The sequence below is a fragment of the Strix uralensis genome, chromosome 26 (assembly GCF_047716275.1).
Source record: "Strix uralensis isolate ZFMK-TIS-50842 chromosome 26, bStrUra1, whole genome shotgun sequence".
NCBI classification, from domain to species: Eukaryota; Metazoa; Chordata; class Aves; order Strigiformes; family Strigidae; genus Strix; species Strix uralensis.
This window is the reverse complement of record NC_133997.1, coordinates 305,966-324,674: the sequence shown is the minus strand read 5'-3', so window position 1 is coordinate 324,674 and position 18,709 is coordinate 305,966. Positions and strand designations below refer to the sequence as shown.

The 18,709-nt window shown below is 56.9% G+C and overlaps 5 protein-coding genes across 10 annotated transcripts in view; 3 read left to right on the top strand and 2 right to left on the bottom strand.

The window, feature by feature from the left end:
• Window positions 1-89: 89 nt before the first annotated feature.
• SLC37A4 (solute carrier family 37 member 4) lies at window positions 90-8,503 on the top strand. 4 transcript variants are annotated; one of them, XM_074851216.1, is made up of 9 exons: window positions 92-361; window positions 478-710; window positions 1,931-2,174; window positions 3,457-3,615; window positions 3,978-4,063; window positions 5,040-5,153; window positions 5,447-5,512; window positions 6,581-6,719; window positions 7,011-8,503. In XM_074851216.1, exons 1-9 carry the CDS (start codon window positions 214-216, stop codon window positions 7,175-7,177), a joined length of 1,356 nt encoding a protein of 451 aa, XP_074707317.1. In that variant the 5' UTR covers window positions 92-213; the 3' UTR covers window positions 7,178-8,503. The 4 variants fall into 4 exon arrangements, with proteins under 4 accessions (XP_074707319.1, XP_074707320.1, XP_074707317.1 ...); XM_074851218.1 differs by lacking the exon at window positions 6,581-6,719 and having other exon boundaries at window positions 90-361; XM_074851217.1 differs by lacking the exon at window positions 5,447-5,512.
• A 108-nt stretch (window positions 8,504-8,611) lies between these two features.
• Window positions 8,612-10,312, bottom strand: TRAPPC4 (trafficking protein particle complex subunit 4). Of its 2 annotated transcripts, none has more exons than XM_074851221.1 (5): window positions 10,132-10,312; window positions 9,878-10,052; window positions 9,700-9,803; window positions 9,500-9,626; window positions 8,612-9,085 (listed from the first exon to the last, which is right to left on the bottom strand). In XM_074851221.1, the coding sequence occupies exons 1-5, from the start codon at window positions 10,304-10,306 to the stop codon at window positions 9,007-9,009; spliced, it is 660 nt and encodes a 219-aa protein (XP_074707322.1). In that variant the 5' UTR covers window positions 10,307-10,312; the 3' UTR covers window positions 8,612-9,006. The 2 variants fall into 2 exon arrangements, with proteins under 2 accessions (XP_074707322.1, XP_074707323.1); XM_074851222.1 differs by having other exon boundaries at window positions 9,887-10,052.
• Window positions 10,305-12,355, top strand: RPS25 (ribosomal protein S25). The gene is made up of 5 exons (XM_074851223.1): window positions 10,305-10,448; window positions 10,593-10,688; window positions 11,215-11,398; window positions 11,793-11,891; window positions 12,290-12,355. The coding sequence occupies exons 1-4, from the start codon at window positions 10,305-10,307 to the stop codon at window positions 11,885-11,887; spliced, it is 519 nt and encodes a 172-aa protein (XP_074707324.1). The 3' UTR covers window positions 11,888-11,891; window positions 12,290-12,355.
• A 368-nt stretch (window positions 12,356-12,723) lies between these two features.
• On the bottom strand, window positions 12,724-16,284 carry CENATAC (centrosomal AT-AC splicing factor). 2 transcript variants are annotated; one of them, XM_074851220.1, is made up of 9 exons: window positions 15,970-16,284; window positions 15,739-15,904; window positions 15,602-15,664; window positions 15,411-15,475; window positions 14,954-15,059; window positions 14,593-14,623; window positions 14,106-14,195; window positions 13,858-13,990; window positions 12,724-13,389 (listed from the first exon to the last, which is right to left on the bottom strand). In XM_074851220.1, exons 1-9 carry the CDS (start codon window positions 16,275-16,277, stop codon window positions 13,344-13,346), a joined length of 1,008 nt encoding a protein of 335 aa, XP_074707321.1. In that variant the 5' UTR covers window positions 16,278-16,284; the 3' UTR covers window positions 12,724-13,343. The 2 variants fall into 2 exon arrangements, 1 of the variants encoding a protein (XP_074707321.1); XR_012626504.1 differs by lacking the exon at window positions 12,724-13,389 and having other exon boundaries at window positions 14,593-14,721.
• A 715-nt stretch (window positions 16,285-16,999) lies between these two features.
• BCL9L (BCL9 like) overlaps window positions 17,000-18,709 on the top strand; it is a 73,911-nt gene continuing 72,201 nt past the window's right edge. The window contains exon 1 of the mRNA XM_074894908.1: window positions 17,000-18,240. The gene's annotated coding sequence lies outside the window, so the exon portion shown is untranslated. The remainder of the gene's footprint in view (window positions 18,241-18,709) is intronic.

The following is an 18,709-nucleotide window of genomic DNA, read 5'->3' as shown; positions in this document are numbered from 1 at the left end:
CCTGTGCGCCAATGGGGGCGGTGGGGCGGGGCGACGGGCGCCCAGTGGGGGCGGCGGGGCGGGGCGACGGGCGTCCAATGAGGGCGGCGGGGCGGGGCTGCGGCCGGAGCCGGTGGCGGGCGCCGTCCTCCTCCGCCTGCCGGCACCGCCTGGCCCGTCCCGTCCCGTCCCGTCCCGTCCGGTCCGGTCCGGTCCCCGGAGGAGCGCGGCGGGATGGCGACCGGCGGGTACGGGCGGTACCGGGCCGTGATCTTCGCGGCCATGTTCGTGGGTTACACGCTGTACTACTTCAACCGCAAGACCTTCTCGTTCGTCATGCCCGCCGTAATGGCCGAGGTGCCGCTGGGGAAGGACGAGCTGGGTGAGTGCCGGGCCCTCCCCGGGCCCCCGCTGCCCGTCTGCCCGGCGCTGGCTGTCGCGGGCGGGCGGGGGCCGCGCCGCCGGGCTGAGGCGCGCCCCGGGCTCTGCCCGCCGCAGGTCTCATCACCAGCAGCCAGTCCGCGGCCTACGCCGTCAGCAAGTTCGTCAGCGGCGTCCTCTCCGACCGGCTCAGCGCCCGCTGGCTGTTCTCCGCCGGCCTCCTGATGGTGGGCCTGGTCAACGTGGCCTTCTCCTGGAGCTCCACCGTCGCCGCCTTCGCCGGGCTCTGGTTCCTCAACGGCCTGGCCCAGGGGCTGGGCTGGCCGCCCTGCGGGAAGATCCTGCGAAAGGTCAGTGCGCGGGAAGCGCTTCGGGGCCGGGCAGCAGCTCCGTGCAGACTCCGAATCCAGAGGAACACGCACCTGCTCGTGCTTCCTTCCAGCTGAGGAGGTCAGAGCCGCTGGCTCTGCTGTCCTCTGCTGCAGAGCAATTCCGTGCGGAAGGTTCTGCTTATTCTAGCAAACATGTCAGAAGTTGGTTAGCCCTTTCGTTCACGTGCCTCAGGTGGGTAGGGAACATCTGGTAGCAAACCTGCTCCACTCTGAGAGACATAACTTGTCGGAGTCCAGCATTTTAAGTGCAAAGGCAGAGGTCTGCTTCTCTGTGCCGTTGCGGCAGTTTGCCGCTGGGCCAGGGGTGATGAGTAGAAGCCCCCCTGCACACCCAGGGAGCTCAGGCATTGTGAATGGCAGGCTGTTCGGTTAGAAAACCTGGTAATGTACGGAGGAGCGGTGTGAGCCGAGCCTCTAAGCTGCGTGGGTTTGGGTTTTGTGACGGTCTAAATGGAATAGATTGGTTTCTGCCTTAAGACAGAAGGAAAGGAGGTCAGCTGTGTGCTAACCTCTCTTCAAAGATGTAAAATCCAGGAACACGTCTGCCTGTGGGACAGCGTGGGGGGGAAGATGAACAACTGCATTGGCCTTCTGTGAGGCATCTAGCTGGGGAGAAAAGGACTGTCCAGGACAGTTGCATGCACAGAAAGGAAGGGCCCGAATAACAATAGACATCATATTTTCTTGAGACATTTCTGAATGTGGCGCTCAGACATTTTCCTGCCGACAACAACCACCACTCAGGCACTCTGAGCTGATCGTGCCTGACAACACAACAGCGAGTCCGAAGTTACCCTGTGACTCTCCGCGCATCCATTCGTGGTCCTGTGCCAGCAGACCTCTGCAGCAGGACGCTGTTCTGAGCACGTGGGTCGCCGAACCGTGCTCAGAAACTTGCCTCTCCCAGCCCATGTCTCAGTTTCATGGTCTGTAAACGGAAATAACTCCGAGCTGGCACATGGTGGGAGCACCTGTCAGGCTCCTGTGGCTGACCCTCGTGTAACATTTGGAGTTCCCAGCGTGACTAAGATAGCGAGGACTGGTGCTCCCTTTACCTGCTTTTGTAGAGCTGGGTCTGAGTTGCCCCAGACCCGCAGCACGGGCCTTGACTGAGGATTTTCAGGTGCAGCATCGTGCTCTTTCTCAGACCTCATGCCGTTTTTCTTGTTTTTGCACAGTGGTTTGAGCCCTCCCAGTTTGGGACTTGGTGGGCAATCCTGTCTACCAGCATGAACTTGGCAGGAGGCTTAGGCCCCATTGTCGCTGCTCTCGTGTCTCTGAACTATGACTGGCGCATGACTTTGTCCTTCTCTGGCTTCATCTGCGTGGTTGTCTCTGTTGCCTGCCTCGTCCTGATTAAAAATGAGCCGTCGGATGTTGGGCTACCCAACATTGAACAAGGAGCCAAGAAAGGGAAGAAAGGTGAGCGTGAGACGTGAGCGTGAGACTTGAGCGTAAGCAGGCAGCGGCAGGAGAAGGTGTGGTGCCTTCTGCCTGTTTTCTGGCACAGATGTGTCGCTCTCGGTGTACTGGAACCTCTGTCCTTCCCACTTCCTGAGACGGCTGCCTGGCGGGCCTGTGCCAGGGGCTGTTTCCAGCAGCTTTATTCTGGTAACTGTCGAGCTGCTGGGTTGAGATGACAAATCATATACGCCAAGCCCCAGTGTAATCCCGTGGGAAGGGGCTGGTGTATGAGCTGCCCAGACTGTCACAGCACAGTGCAGCAGAGCAGAGGAAGAACCTGCCTGCCAATTAGTCCTGCTCCTTGGCCTGCTGGTGGCCCTGTGGCCACTGAGGTGATCGTGGCCGCCTGTTCCATTCCCTGTCTGTGTAACGTCATCCCACTAACAGCACCCCGGTTTTCTTGGGGCTTCATTTGCTCAGACTGTGAGCCGAGTCTTGGGGCGGGTGTTGCAGAGAGAAGAACTGCAGCAGCAGAGTGTTTCCTTAAGCCTGACCTTCCTCTCCTCTGTGCTGGCAGAGGACAGGTGGTTCTCCCCTCACCCCGCCACGGGTTCTCTTGACCCCTGGCTCATGGTGGACTCTGCTCAGTGTTTTCTGCCCTCACCTAGGACATCTGGTTAGTAAATGTTTGTTCAGACCACTGAGCGTGGTGCTGCTCTGAAAGCACAACAGGTAGAGGGGAGTTGCAACACAGGTTTTCTGTTGGATTTTAAAGGCCATGGAAGCTCAGCCTATCTTCCACACTGTCCTGCGATGCCTTTGCTGCTAGACTTGACCTATTTGTGTAAGAAAACCATGTTGTCTCCCCAGTGCGTTCTCCAGGGAGGGTAGGTTTGTAGGCGTTCCTGGAAGACTGATGCTAAAATCAAGGTAGCACCTGAAAGCCAGCATCTTTATTTGGGTCTATGTAGTGACTTTCACAGGCACAGCTTCAAAACGTTAGCACAGAGTCTGGAAAAGCAGATAATTTTTCTAACTACCTTTGTGAAGGGTTTATTGGCAACTGCAATACAGAAAATCACTGGAAGTAGTGTTTTGATTGTTCTTTTGAACGTATAATAAATTGACAGAAAAGATTCTGAAATCACGGGAACCCAGAACAAGGGGGAGGTAAAGCTGTGAATATCTCCCTGCCCGTGTGTGAATCCTGCTTGCAGACCTGCCAGAAGTGCAGCCGGGTCCGTGTGGTTCAGTAGCTGTGCTCAAGCCGTAGTAACGCTCCTCCTGATCTTCCTGACAGGTTCCTCCAGCGACAACAGCACTTTGAGAGAGCTGCTGCTCTCGCCGTACCTCTGGGTGCTCTCCACAGGCTACCTGGTCGTTTTTGGAGTGAAAACATGCTGTACCGACTGGGGACAGCTCTTCCTGATCCAGGAGAGGGGACAGTCCATGCTTGTGGGTAAGATGCAAAGCGGCATTATTAAGCTGTGTGGCTGCAATCTGGCAAGTACTGCCCAGAGCTCGACTGGGTGCAGGAAGAGGACATGGGCACCTCCACCTGAGGCACTTGCTTGCTGGCCTCCCAAATGTCTGCTTAGATACGTGTAGGTATTGAAATAACTCAGCGGTGAAGTTACCACATGCACCGAGAGCCTCTGTGCCAGGGCCCTCCTGGGACATTCTTGTTCAAGGATGAGCCAGAGGGTGCTGCCCAGCAGAGCTGCTCTGAGCTGGCAGCAGTTGAGCTCGGTCTAAAGCACACGGCAGCTTTGCGGTTGTGACCCAGCCTGATGGCCTGTTCTTCCCTCACCTACGTTCTAGGTAGCTCCTACATGAGTGCCTTGGAGATCGGGGGTCTGGTGGGAAGCATTGCTGCTGGATACCTGTCTGACAGAGCTGTAGCCAGGGTAAGTAATCCAGACCCTCAGATGTGCTGGGCTGTTAACATGGTGTCCAGCCGAGCTGCTTCAGAATCTGTACAGTTTGTTTTGGCTTCCTGTGTGAGTGCGTAAAGACAATTTCCTCCCCCCACCCCTGCCACGCTCGAATACCTGCAGCAGTAGTGGAGCAGAACTCTCACTCCCCTTGTTTATGCTGCTCTGGAGAGTCAGGATACGCAGAACGCAGAGGAAGGGAGCTGCTGCCTCGCGCTAGAAAACAGCCCTTCTCAGTACCGTGCTTCTTTCCTCTGCCTTCCCAAGCTCTTCTTTGGGATGCAATTCTGTGTCTAAACTACCCCGCTTTGAAGTGGGACTTTTGAAAATCCAGCCGTTCTGGGTTAGCCCGTCTCTTTAACGCGGAGGTGGGTTGGGAGGGATGCGACCCCCGTCAGCAGCTCAACTGAGGTGCTCAGTCAGGGAGGTGTTGCCACTGCACGGTGCAGCTGAGAGAAATGGGCCCGTACCCAGCTCTGCTGTGGGCGTGGGAGGCCGCCTGAACACCCTGCGAGGCCTGGGGAAGTGTGTGTGCCGATGTCGGGGCTTACGATGTGCCTGTCAGGTTTAAGGTGTTGGATCTGTTTAACTAGTTGGCTTTACTGTGCTCTCCAGATTTCTGTGTTGAAAGAGATCTGGTTGTTGACAGTTGTCTTCTGGCTGGAGAAGACACCACACTAAAATCCAGTGGTGGGGTCTGAAGCCAAATTGAGGGTGGATATAGGGCACAGCTGATGGCAAGAAGCATCATTCATCGACTGAGAGCGGCTTGTTTAGCACAGTGTGACTGTGGGCCGACCTTAAGCCGAGCCAGGAAGTCTTGCTGGAAGGTGTGCTCCTGATGCGCCCCCCTGTTTGATGGGCTGCGTGGATGGCGGTAGTTACTACGAGTGTAAGGTGAAAGGATCTGTCCCATCTCCAACCCTGGGTCTCCCTTCCCGTGTTGCAGGTCGGCCTGTCGAGTTACGGGAACCCTCGGCACGCGCTGCTGCTGTCCATGATGGCTGGGATGTCTGTGTCCATGTTTCTCTTCCGCGTCACAGTCACCGGCGATTCCCCCAAGGTAATCCCTGCGCCGGCAGCTGACCTGCGGCGGGAGGGAGGGCCCTTCAGCACTGAGCCATTTGAGGACCGGGCGTGCGACTCTTTTCTTCGCCTTTCCCAAGAACTGTGTTTGCGTTTGCTGTGGTTGCAGCACAGAGAACAAGGCTTAGTCAGGTTTGCGCTGGTTCTGCTGCCCAAGCTGGCGTGAGCAGCCTGCGTTACCAGCTGTAGCATAGACATGACTTGCATCTGCCGTCGTGATTGCTAAGTAAATGAAACTTCTTTTCACTTTTCTTTCTCTTTCTTCTTCAGGAAAATCACTTCTGGACTGTAGCCTTGCAACCTCTAGCTGATCTTACAGGCCTAACAGAACACGAGGTTTCTGCCTTGCATTTTTTCTCCTTCTGCCTGTTTCTGCTTTGGCTGATCTGCCTTTTCCCTATCCTGGGAGGTTGGGTAGCACTACAGAACTTAGAACCAGGGCATTGAGAAGAGATTACTGTAAGTTTTGTAAAAACAACCTTTTCTTATAATCATTTGATTGCGCTAACTGACTTCAAAAAGTCTGAATCTAAAGCTTTTAAGTTCTTCTATAGAAGGTTCTGAGGATGTTTGTTCATCAGGTAAAATGTAGCCAGTTTAACGGGTCTTGTGAGTGAGGTCAGGAGAAATGATTCTGCTCCTGCTGCCTTCCTGCTTAATTTTTGGCAAGTGTTTTCCTAACTCTTTGTTTCTGTTTCCCATCTGGAAAATAAGATGGCATTAATTTCTTCCTGGGCATCTTGAAATGGTATTTATAGTTCAAGAATCATACTGTAATCTCGAGGTGGTCAAGTTACATATCCTTTGTAGTCCTTTCCCAAGTGACTGATAAATTCTGGGCCAGGTAGTTTTCTTAGAGCGTAAGCTAACACTGAAGTCCAAACTGTTGCATTTTTTCGGGTTTGTTTCTGCGCTTGTTTAGTAACACAGAGGTTATCGGATGGTGGCTTTGCACAAATAAAGACGGTCTGATAAGTCGCTTGCACCTAAAATGAGAAGAGCTTTTGGCTGGCATCTCCAGGATCCTTTTTAAAAGCAACTCGATTCACAGCGCTCTCCTGTGATTTCACAGGCTCATTGCCCATCTCTCTTCGGTGTTGTGGTTCTTCCTTGTGAAACGGCACACGCCGCGTGTACAGGGTGTAGGGGGCAGAACTGTAGGAGAGGAGAGCTCGCGCTGGCCAGCGAGATGGCGCGGTGGAGGTGCAGCTGGGCTGCACGTACGTGGGGTCTGTCGAAGGCTTGAGCTCTGCTGTCTGCAGGCCAGCTGCAGGGAGCTGGTGTCAGCCCGAAAATGTCAAAACTCCCTCGTACCGTACATAGGATCTGGGATCTGTCAGCAGCTGCTGACTGACAGTGGTAGGATGCACAGATCCTGTTTCTGATCTTAACTTGTTTCGACAGCTGTGGATCCTGACTCTGGGAGCTGTGTTTGGGTTCTCCTCGTATGGGCCGATTGCCCTGTTTGGGGTTATAGCCAACGAAAGTGCCCCTGCCAACCTGTGTGGCACCTCCCACGCCATCGTGGCCCTCATGGCCAACAGTGAGTAACGCCCGTTTCCCCGAAAAACAAACAAAACCTGTGTGTGTTCTGGATGGAGCGTGGCCTAGCCCCTGGGCGCCGAGTTCCCGGTCACAGCAGGCCACGTGAGAAGCAGAAATAACAGAGCTGGAAGCCTCGGGGATGCTTTCTGCTGTACCTGACAGGTTCCTGCCTTGTGCTTTAAGTTCAAACCGGGCCCGAGGAATTTTTACGCATGCAACAAACAAGTATTGGCAGATAAAATCGAGATGCTCAAGCCTTGCTAGTTTTTTTGCTTGTTTTTCCTTACAGTCGGGGGTTTTCTGGCCGGACTGCCCTTCAGTACCATCGCCAAGCACTACAGCTGGGCCACAGCCTTCTGGGTCGCTGAGATCACCTGCACCAGTAGCACGGTGGCTTTCTTCTTCCTGCGGAACATCCGCACCAAGATGGGCCGGGTTCCCAGGAAGGCTGACTGAGGACAAGCTGCTCGGTGAAGAGGACGCTCCTGTGCCGACATGAATGATGCTTGTTTTTCGTTTAACTGGCCTAGGACTGAGGTTTACCTATTGCTGCAACCTAGATAAAAATGTCTCGATTTCTCACCCACTGCCAGGTGCCCGAGGGCACAAGGTTCCTGCTACCAACCCCTTTTTCCCTCAAGATGTGATTAATTCAGCTCGTTTACATTTGCAATGATTTTACTGCACCTCCTTCTCACAGCACTGTTGGTGAAGCGAGCAGGCTTCGCAGCCCGAGCTTCTCCACTAAAAGTTCTCAAAAATTACTGGCTTCAGGTGCTGTCACGTTTAGTTTTGTCCTTACGGTTCATCTCGGCCGTTACCTGTCAGCCCAGCCTCATTGTTCAGGGGTGCCAGGGCAAGCCCTTGCCGCCTTCGTTCATCCCAGCGCAGCTGCCCGGGTTTACTGGGGCGTGAGCCCCCCGCGCGCGCTCGGCCCTGGACAGCGGCAGAGCGGTGAGTGATGATGATCGCAGTTCGGCCTCACGGCTGATTAGCGAGCGGCGTGGCTTTAGTTTAACCTGGGATTAGCTGTCAGGAGCGAGAGAAGTGTTTTGCTCTGGGCAGGCGGAACACTGGCGCGGTGGCGGGGCAGGGCTCTCCGCAGCACTTAGTAATAGGCACGTTTCCAAGAAATTCTTGGCACTTCATGGGAGAGCGTTTGCATTTAGAGAGGCTCCTGCTGTTGAAGCGCTGCTGCCCGGTGCGGTTTGTGTGTTGGGCGTTAATGATTTGCAGGGGAGGCAGCTCGGAGCCAGCGCTCTGCAAACCAGCCAGGAAAACCCACCCGGCAGCAGGCATTGCGACTGCCTGCTGCTGCCCCACGACTCGTGCAACTGGGTTTTGTGAAAACCCGTGTTTCTAGCATTGGCTTGTATGTTTTCAGTACGAGTTGCATAGTCCAGGATGTTTTTGGCCAAGAGCTGGGTCCCTCACAGCTGCGGGCAGGGACTCAGGCTACCTCCGAGTCAGCCTGACAGAGCCACTGCTGACAGCCAGCAGCCTTGAGCGGTCAGGCCCAGCGCTCTTCGCAAGAAGTAAACTCAGGTTTTTAATGGGGATTTTGTTGAATGTTCTTGTTTTTCCCCAAAAGGATTTACTGCTCTAGGGGTCCTGGAAGCGGCGAGTTCTCAACTCGTGAAGAATCTGCACGCAGGTGCTTTGCTGAACAGCTTGGTTGCAAGAGTAGGTAGCTAGCCTTGATTAAAACAATGGAAGTGAATTACATTTTGTACTTAATTATGTGATCTTCTCCTGTCTGTGAAATAAAACGGAGCAGTGTTACGAGGGCTCTGGTTGTCTGGTGCAAGCAGAACTGCCCAAACCCGCCTCTCCTCGAGGTGCTGCTGGCGCAGATTGACCCTGCCAGCAGAAAACAAGCAGCCCTCCACCTCTGCCACAAACCTTTATTACTTCTACGCAGAAACCCTCTGCAAAACTGTAAGTTAGAGCTATACAGGAAAAATACATATGTACAATTACGAGACAAAAACCAATCGACCGGAGCAAGGCCGTGGACCTGCACCTCGGCTGTCTGCCTTCACTCAAGGGCAGCAGAGCTGCAACAGCAGAATAAGCCTCTGTGGCCAAATGTAAACAGTAGTAATCAGTCTGTTTAAGGTAAATTTCATAACAAAGGGGATAAAAAGGTATCTGGGGAGATAATGAAGCATGTGTTGGAGGTACGCAGTCTCTGCTGCAGAGGAGAGCGCTCCGGGAAGGGCCAGCGGGGAAGAGAGGGGCCCTGCTCTTCAGAGGAAGGAGTCTGCGCGCCGGCGAGGCCGCCTCTACGATCCAGGTCCGAAGGGTCCGGCTTTCTCTGCCACCTCCAGAGCAAGTTTCAAGTTCTGATCAAACAACTCGCATCTGAAACAGTCGGAAGAGCAGAAGGGGATGATTTAACCTATGGAACAGGCTAGCGAAGACAGGATCTCCACATCCTCTGGCTCTGCAGCCTCCAAGGAGAGATTCTGTAAGTCACGAGACAGCAGCCTGGCTGCTGTCAAGCTTTGGCTTGGCCGTTAATTAAGGTGAAATCTTGTATGGGCTTGAGTGTTAGCTAGGACAGCGGGGACTGTACCAAGAGCACCTTCCACTTCCCCAGCAGAGCAGCGCTGGGAAAAGCACAGGTCAGTGCCCCGTCCCTGCAGCAGCGTGCTGCGTCTTCCCCCCTCCCTCAGCCTCTGGGTTTGCTTTGCTACTTAAGGGCCGTCAGCGTTTGTTCCCGCACAGGCAGAGCCACGAGCGGTCGCGGTTGATTAAAAGGGGCCTTTTCCTCACCTGATCGGCATCTCCAGGGAGTAGAAAGGATTCTTCAGAGCAAAGTCCGAGTAAATCTCGTAGATCTTGCGGAGGAGGGAGTCTATCCCTGCCTGCCTCGGGTCAGCCAGAACCACGAATTTGATCCCTGGAGCCGCAACGACAGGGGCGTGAGGGAGGCCGCGGCGGGGCGGGGCCGGGCGCCCGGGGCCGGGCCGTACCTGTCAGGGTCTGAAAGCAGTGCAGCTTGAAGGTGTCGGTCTCCAGCATCTCGATCCCGGAGCTCCCGACCTCGGGGGACAGCTGCGACCCGATGGCGAACAGCCTGCGGAGAGAGGCCCTCAGCGCCCGCCGCCCCCGCCCGCCCGCCCCGCCGCGGCCCGCCCCGCCCCGCCTCACGAGTGGAACATGGAGGCCAGCATCAGCTTCTCGTTGGAGGAGAGGCGGTGGCGGCCGAAGCGGATGGACACTGGGTAGTTGGCGGGGTTGCCCAGGAACTCCAGCACGTCCTTCCCGTCCGCCGTGAAGCGCCCGTTGACCTCGGCGCCGTTGATGGCCAGCACGGCGTGGCCCACTGCGGGGACAGCGCGGGGTCAGCGCCGGCGGCCCCGGCCCGGCCCGGCCCGGCCCGCCCGCCGCCGCCGCCGCCGCACCGCGGATGCCGTCGCGCTGCCCGAAGGCGACGACGACGCGCTCGTCGTGCGGGCGCAGGACGAGGTCGAGCGGGAAGCTGAACGTCTTCTCGGTGTCGGCGCGGGGCGCGTAGTGGTCCAGCTGGTAGATGAGGCCGCCCGCCTTGTTCACCACGTAGACGCTGAAGATCGCCATGGCGCCGCCCGCCGGGACCCGGAAGCGCCGCCCGCCGGGACCCGGAAGCCGTCCGGGGCCACGGGGCTTCCGCACGCCTCGCGGCTGGCGCTTCCTTTCTCGGCCGACATCTTGGGGGAGCAGCAGCCGCCGCCGCACCATGGTGAGCGCGGGGCGGGCGGCGGGGCCGGGGGGCTCACCGAGGGGCGGGAGCGGCCTCTCGAAGGGGGGGGGGGGGTCTGGGGGGGGGCCTGGGGGAGCTCTCCCCGCGTCCCGCCGCTGACCGCCCCGTCCTTCTCCTCCGCAGCCGCCCAAAGACGACAAGAAGAAGAAGGACGCGGGCAAGTCCGCCAAAAAGGACAAGGACCCGGTCAATAAGTCTGGTGGCAAAGCCAAGAAGAAGGTAGGAGCCGGCGGAGCCCGTGCTGCGCCTGCTGAGGCGGCCTCGTTGGCAGCGCTGCCCGGGGCGGGGGGGCCAGCCGGGTCACCCGGCGAGCAGAGCAAAGGGGCGCAGGAGCCCCGTGGCTCCAGGGAGACTGTTGGGCCCCCCCCAGGCTTCCCGCGTGTGCGGCGAGACGGGGCCTCAACAGCGGGGGCCCGGGTGCTGCTGGCCCTGCGATGGGGCGGGGAGGGGGTAGCCATCATATCGCTGAGGAGCTGCGCCTTCATCTGGCAGCAAGTTGCATGTGATGGTGTTAAAATCTGAGTAACAAATCGTCTTAGTCCTTTTGTTTGGAGGTACCGTCGGTATTATGTGCAACATGTGCGCTTACAGGGACGGTTTTGTGCGTCTCTGTAGCCCTTTAATTGGGATGCAATATGGAGACGTTTGATGGTGCAGTTCTTGGGGCATCCTAAAGGTTGACCTTTTGTTACTGCTTAGAAGATGGCTTAGGGGTTTTCTTTTTTTTCCCTCTCTTCTCGAGTAGAAGTGGTCCAAGGGGAAAGTGAGAGACAAGTTGAACAACCTTGTCCTGTTTGACAAAGCCACTTACGACAAACTGTGCAAAGAAGTGCCCAACTACAAGCTCATCACACCTGCAGTTGTCTCGGAGAGACTGAAGATTCGAGGCTCCCTGGCTAGAGCTGCCCTCCAGGAGCTGCTCAGCAAAGGTAAGCGCTCAAAACTGCGGGAAAACAGAAGGCTGCTTGAATTTGATCTTTTCTTCTCCTCGTTCAACTAGAGGATTTTGTGCTGCATCTGAAGTACACAAATTGGTGTTTTTTTTGACAAGCCGCTGCCTTAGGTTGCATTTCAAAAGTGCTCTAAAGTCAGGAGCAGCGGCTCCGCTGCACTCAGTAGTGTTGCTATACTGAGAAAATGCTGCAAGAATGGGTTGTGACGTCACCGCTGCCACACCTGAACCAAAGCCTTGTATAAGTGTGTGTAGTACTGGGGGTCCTGGGGTGTCCTGTCGCGCAGTGACCGGTCTGCGCTTCCGAAGGAAGCACAAGCGTGCTCGGCGTCTTGCAGTACAGGCCCACTCCAATAATTTCCTTTTTATAGGTTTGATCAAACTGGTGTCCAAGCACCGAGCACAGGTGATCTACACCAGAAACACGAAAGGCGGAGATGCGCCCGCCGCAGGGGAGGACGCGTAGGGAGGTGAGGTGCTGGGCTCTGTCAGGGAGCGGGGCTGCACGTTGCCAGCGCGAATGCGGGGCTGCGCACCGCGGGGCAGACAGCTCCCGGGCTGCTGTGGGTGGGCTGATTCTCCAGACATCCGGAGAATGTCGCTCGCAGCCCAAGCCACTTCCTGGTGGCGTTACTGGAAACATCAGTTCTCCAGAATTAAAGAGCAGTTTGCAAATTTGTCCCTGTTGCCCATCGGGAGAAGCCACGTGTGCTCTCCCGTCTCCGTGGGCTGCGGGGCACGTGGGCCCGTGTCCTCCCTGCTGCCACAGGGTGCGGTGACAGAGGGTTCTTGCTGGAACAGAGGTTTCAGACTCTGCTTTGTGCTTGCCTTGACCCGGTTGTCTGATGTGGGACTTCTTGCTTTGCAGGTTCTCCAGGGATGCTCATCAACAATGTGTCATATGTAGATGCACACAATAAAATTACTGAAATAATTTCTCTTGCTTTTTCAAGAATGTGTATGTTTTGTTATTGCCAGTGAATTTTGGTACAGGTCACAGCTGTCTTCCTCCACCAGCTGTTTTTGCATTTATACGGTGTTACCAGTGTAGCAGGAACATGCTTTTATATTGTGAAAAGGGAAGGAGCTTTTGCATCACCTACAGCACCAGTGATGTTAAACCAGATTCAGTTCTAGTAGGAGGAGGATTGAGGCCCATTTCTTGCATCACAGGTAGGAAAGGTGCCAGTGGGGTATCTTCATTATTTATTTAAACTCCCTCTACACAGATCTCTGCATATGAGGCCACAGTGTCTTAACAGGTCGGTGTGTAGTGGGGGAACACAGATAAGCAGCTCTAAATAAGGCTGTAAATATTTTATTGAAATTGAAAGTAAGAGCTGCCCACAGCAAAGGTCTTTAAGGCCTCCTTTCTTCTACTGACCTTTAGGTGAGGCAGAACAAGTGAATGTAAATTAGAATGAAAACAGGGGGTGCATGGCATCAGTTGCCCCCCGAGCGAAAACTCTGTCTGAAAGGAGTTTCAGCTCATCTACTAACAGGTAAATTTTAAAAAAAAAGTGTCAAAAGTGTCTTTAACAGGATGTCATGCTACACATCAGTGCAGGACACTGGCAGCATGTGCTATATAAGCTGGGCTCTCTGATTCTGAAGGTATGGCTTGGGCAGGAGACCTTCCCTGCTGGCAGGATCTGCCTTTGTGTAGCTTTGGACTTCAGAAATGGGTGCCCAAATACACACTGCGTGTCCCTGACAAAGCAGCCAGGGAGCTTTCAGAGCTGCTCAATGCAGTGTTATGGCGTGGTTATGCTGCCTTCCAGGGGCTGAGCACATCCAGGCCTATATATTAAATAAAAACATGGAACTTGGCGGCAGCTGCAGCGACAAAGCTGCAGCTACCCGTGGTCTGTCTGCCCCTCCACAACAGCCAGAGCTTGGTTCCTTCGGTGCTCCTCTCCTGATCACCTTTTTTTCTTGTTTTCCCCCGATTCAGTTCTAAACTGATGCCTGAAAGAGAGCATAGAATTCAGAATGCAACAGCCTTTAGAAAGAGGTAACGAACACTGCCTCATCCACCAGGAAGACAGCGCTGTGCAGAGTGGTTTAGATCGGAGGCTCATGCAGTTATCTTTTCTGTTATCTCCGTGAGAGTCTCTCCAGCTAGCTGACACACGTTTCTAGCACGTGAAAAGGTGCCAGCAGGACAGCACATGGGTCTGAAAGGTGAGCCAGGCTTAACCAGACAGACACCTTGGCGTGTGTGGCCCCTACAGTTGTGACCGTGCTCCCCCCCACCAGTCACGCGTGCGCTGCTGCAGGTGAGCGACGCTCTGCCCGGGCCAAGCGCTGTGTGGCACAACCCTCCCGTGCGGACAGACGCCTCCCTGCGCTGGCCGCTGCCACCAAGCCCACTCCTGCCTGCGAGGACGCTGCAAACCCTGCGCTCAGCCTGGGTCCCTGCTGCCGGGAGCTCACCTGGACTGCCACCTCCTGCCGTGATTCCAGACCCGCCCGAAGGAAGGCAGCCAGCTGTCGCCGGTCTGAGAGGTATGATCAAAGTTGGCACCCACACGCTCTGCCGGGAGCTTCTTCAGCTTCTGCTTCTCCTCTAAAAAAAAAAAAAAATACTTTGTTCAGCAGAAGTTTTTCAGTCAAATCGCTTTTGATTCTTTAGTGTGGTAAAGTGAACATAGGCTTAACTGAAATGTATACAAGGTGCTCACTTTGTTTGAGAAATTCCTCATAGGAAGGTCCAATTTGTGGTTTACTTCCTTCCTCTTCCTCTTCCTTTGTTAGCCACGGAGGTTTTGCTCCTAGAAGTCACAGGGTAGATGTATTCAGCCACTGAAGTTACCCTAAACTTGAAATGGAAAAGCACCTCCTCTTCCCCCACCCCTGCAGCTCGCCCTACCAAGTACATGGTGAAGGAAAAGTAAACTTTGGGCTTTGTAAGAAAAAGCAGCTGGCTTGCCCCGGTTAAGGCCATGGCAGATCACACCCCAAACCATGCACTCCACACAGCAGCAGCACCAACTGTTCGTAGTAACAGGAGTGTTTTCTTCTTCTCTAGGCAAATACTAGCAGAAGAGTGAGCACCTCCTGGTTATGCTGTTAACTGCTTTAGAATTGCTTCCAGTTATCCCTGTTACGTTGCAAGCCAAGAGCTTTCAGTAGGGCAGCAACCAAGAGTCGCGCAGCAGGTGTGATTACCTGTGTGAACGTTTCCTTTCCCTTCTGTTTCCTGTTAACAGAAGCATAAAACACTAATAAGGAAGCGATGCTTTTAAGAGTATCTCCGAACAGGCTGGTGGTGTGTGCGTTCCCTTCCCAGCTCCAGTTCTGTTACAAAAAGAGAGAGGGAGGCCCTTCTCAACTCAGGGCATGTTAAAGAACGTTTGCTCAATGCAACTCTTAAGTTAACCCTGGATGCCTGAAACTCGCAGCTGCTTTCTTGCTTGAAAAGCTGCCTTTTTCAGCGATGGAGACTGCAACCCCTTGTTTTGCTTTGTAACACGTGCTCTGTGCAACTTGCGGGTAATTTAAGTCACACTCACGAGCAAGTCGCCCCTACCTGGTGGCCAATGAAGGTCAAAGCCTGGCCTGATTCCATCCAGTTTACGTCAGGCCCTGCCTGCATCCCGCTGGGGCCAGGCTGCTCTGCATCGTGAGGGGAGTCCCTGGAAGAGAGAGGCCAAGGGGCAGTCGGAGAGGTGAGCCGTGGTTAAAGCTGGGCTGGCAGTGCCTGCCCGGCGGCTCCTGGAGCAGCGGTTGTGTTTGTGTTTGGAGAGCTTTGCAGGACGAGGGATGAGGAGGAGAGTTCTCGGGCACGGTAACGGTGGATGCGTGTGTGTGATGGCTGCGCTCGCTCTTCGTGGCGGTTAGCGCTCACCTACAGTCTCAGTAAGCGCTGGCTGAGGATCGAGTGACCGCGCGCTCCCGCTGAGGACAGCGTTGACTCGCGCGGCACGAGCGAGGCCGGGTTTTGCGTGGGGTCGGGGTTAGCGGCAGTGGAAGGAAATGGTTCTCACCTTTGGCGTCCCACGGGCAAGCTCTGGCCGGACGGTCCTGGGCCCGGCTCTGGCTCTGTTTGAAGCTGGGTGCGATTCAGGGAAATGGAACGCTGTTCTGGCGCTGCGCAGAGCCCCCCCACCCCCCCAGCGGTGGGGCCGGTGGCCCCATCCCCGGTCCCGGCAGCCAGGGCAGGATACAGCTCACCGACCTGCAGCGCGGCCCACACCGTCTCCCGCTGCCTGCGCTCGGCTTCGCGGATGCCGGCCGCCATCTGCGGGGGGAGCGGGCGGGTGAGGCGGGTGCGGCGCGGGGCCGGGGGTGGGGCCGGGGCCGGTGCGGTGGTACCTGCCGGATGCGCTCCTCCTCCCGCCGCCGGTGCGCGTCCAGCGCCCGCTCCAGCGCCCGCGCGAAGCGCTCGTACTCCTCGGCCGGCACCAGGAACCGCTCCCGCAGCGCCGCCTCCGCCCGCTGCTCCCGCCAGAACCGCGCCGTCTCCCGCCGGTGCTGCGGCCTGCGGGGCCCCGGTCAGCGCCGCCGCCCCGCGCCGCCGCCCCGCCGCCCCGGCGCCCGCCTTACCCGGCCAGGTGCTGCAGGAGCGCGGCCCGCGGCAGCGCCATCCCGCCGCGCCGCCCGTCCCGCCGCACGCCGCGGCCGCAGCACAGGCACCAGACGCGCCGGTCGTGCTCGGCCGGGTCGTAGGGCCGCACGGCCGCGCCGCTCCCGCCCTCCTCCTCGGCGGCCGCCGCCGCCGCCCGCGCCGCCGCCACCTCCTCCTGCAGCCGGTCCAGCGCCTCCCGCAGCCGCCGCCGGTGCGCCGCGCTGTAGCGGTGCCGGCGGCCCGAGAAGGCGGTGCGGCGGCACAGCCCGCAGTACTGCGCCGACATGGCGGCGGCGGCGCCGCGCAGGCGCGGGAAGCGCGGGCAGGGTCGCGCCGCGCCTCTGGCCGCCTCAGGGCTCCGGGGGGGCCGCGGCGGAGCCGCCGGGGGGGGCCGCGGCGGGCGGGGCCGGGGCCGGCGGCGGCGGCCGCGGGGCGTTCCCCTGTGAAAAGGAGCGAGCCTTTCCCTCACAGCGAGCCGCCATTTCACGCGGTGCCCCCGCCGCCGGGTGCGAGGCGGGGACACGCGGCTGGCAGACGCTGTTCTCCCCCGGCCTGCCCCAAACTTTATTTGGTGTCTGACTTTTATCGTGACGAACAGGCTCTGGAGCCGCGTCGTAAGTCCCAGAAGCGCGCTGGCCTTCCGCCTACCTGCCTTTTGACACAGTCTGGCTGGTAGCGCTGGTCTGGCGCCCTTGTTTTCCTGCCTGACCGTAGCTCTACCAAAATCTTAAGAGGTTGGGTTTGTTTTTTTTTACATTCAGTAAGAGCAGAGGGTGCTCATGCTCCAGTCTGGCAGGGTTGGAGGAGGGCGTCTGATCCGCAGCTTGAAGGTTACCTCAGTGCTGCCATCCAGCGCAGCCAGGCCTTCAAAGACCGTTCACCTTAAATCAGCTTCTGTCCAGACAGACGGACACGCAGACAGACCCCCTGCGCTGTCCTGTGTGGACTGACAGCCGTCCGTCCGCCTCTGACCTCTGCAGAGGCTTGGGTGACGTTGGCACCCAGCCGAGCAGACTCACCCTGCGCGGTGGTTCGGGCACTAGTCAGAGGAGCCGCCCCAGCGGGAGCCTTTAGGCTTGACCAAATCCCGTTCAACGCGTCTGTTCTACGCCTTGTGAGTGCAGGGGTGACAGGAGCTGATCTCCCAGGCGCCCGGCCTGGCCTGTGGCGCGGGGTCGGGGGCTGTCCCCTGGTTCTCTCCCCGTGGGTCAGCCCTAGGATACAGCCCAGCACTGAGCTCCACAACTTGCATCATGACTGTGCTGCTTGTCCCCCGTCACAGGGCACCCTGGCTCCTGCACACGGGGCTGATCACGGATGTCACTGGACCGATCATGCTTCCGCTCAGGCAGCTGCCGCAGCGCCCAGGAAGAAGATATGAAAAACCTACTCTTGTCGAACACTAGACCCCTGCTACCCGCCTGAATTCTGGCCCAGGGACGTGATTTTCCTGCCTCTTGCTGCAGAAGCGAGTCAACGACACAAGAGTAAGCTGTGATGGGGTTTCTTCTTCCTTTGTCACATCCTTGTGTCTCCAAGATCACTTTCTCCCTCCTCGCACTCTGCAGCGCTCGCTGATTTCTGCCAAGTGAGCGTTGCAGAAATTCCAAGCAGGGTGCCCAGCAGTTATGTGCATCCTTGCGCGCTGGTTTTACAGCTGCCCAGGCAAGTGCAACAGCTTGGAATAACATCTGTGTGGTTAGGGGCTTCCCTCACTCAGCCAGCTAACGCGTTCTCTGCTCAGCCTCTGACCTGTGGGCCAAGACCCTGTGTTAGGGAACAGATCAACCTTCTCCTGCAGCTTAATCCTCTGCACCGCAAGAACGCTGCAAGACACAACGGCTTGCGTGGGGGACCATGTTAAAGTCGTAGCAGGTGCCATATGTCAAAATCCCTCTGCAACTTGAGATGTGTGCAGCTGGAGCAAAGACTTGCCGTACTGAAGGAAATTAAATTGGTCGTCTTTCTCCTCCCCCGCTTCTAAACTTGAGCCCTTATGTCGTGACGCTCGTAATTTCCACATGCAGCTCTTGGGAAGAGACCTGCGGTGGCACCTGAGGAAACAAGCTTGGTTTGAAGACACATGGTACGTGTTTCAGCAGCAGGGAGCCAGAGGGAATCAAAGGCCAAACAGAGATCTCATGAGATCTGCAAAAGAGAGAGAGAGAGGAATCTGTGGTGGTTACTTGGACCATAATGGCTGCTCAGGCACTGGTGCTGCAGCCGCAGTCCTTATCCGTATGAATGCGGTAGGTATCGTATTGCCCAGCAACGCGATACTGAGACGAAGAGTGTCTTAACGTGGCCTGGCTGCTGTATCTCGCCAGGTCAGGTTCATTAAAGAAGGGCTCTTGGCCGGTCTGGCGCCCAAGCCCTGCTTGTGGGGGTGCCTCTGCAGGGATCTCTACGTGTCTGGGGTCATCTGGCCCCGGTGTCCTGCAGTGCTGGTAACCGCAGACTGGCCTGGCCTGCGTCCCCCTGCTACAGGAATCTGGTAAAGTCTGACTCGCTCTGTGTTTTGCAGGGCTCCTGCCCTCTGAAACGTACTCGGTTTGCTCATGCTTTGGCGCACCATGTCGAGAGCCTCTTTCGGCAGGGCCTCTACTTCCTCCTGAAACTTTCTGCGTCCTTCTGGAGTCAGTTCCCACAGGCAGGACTTGCGCTTTCCCTCGCCACACACCAAGCCAGCGGTTTTCTCAAAGCAGCTGCTGAAGCACA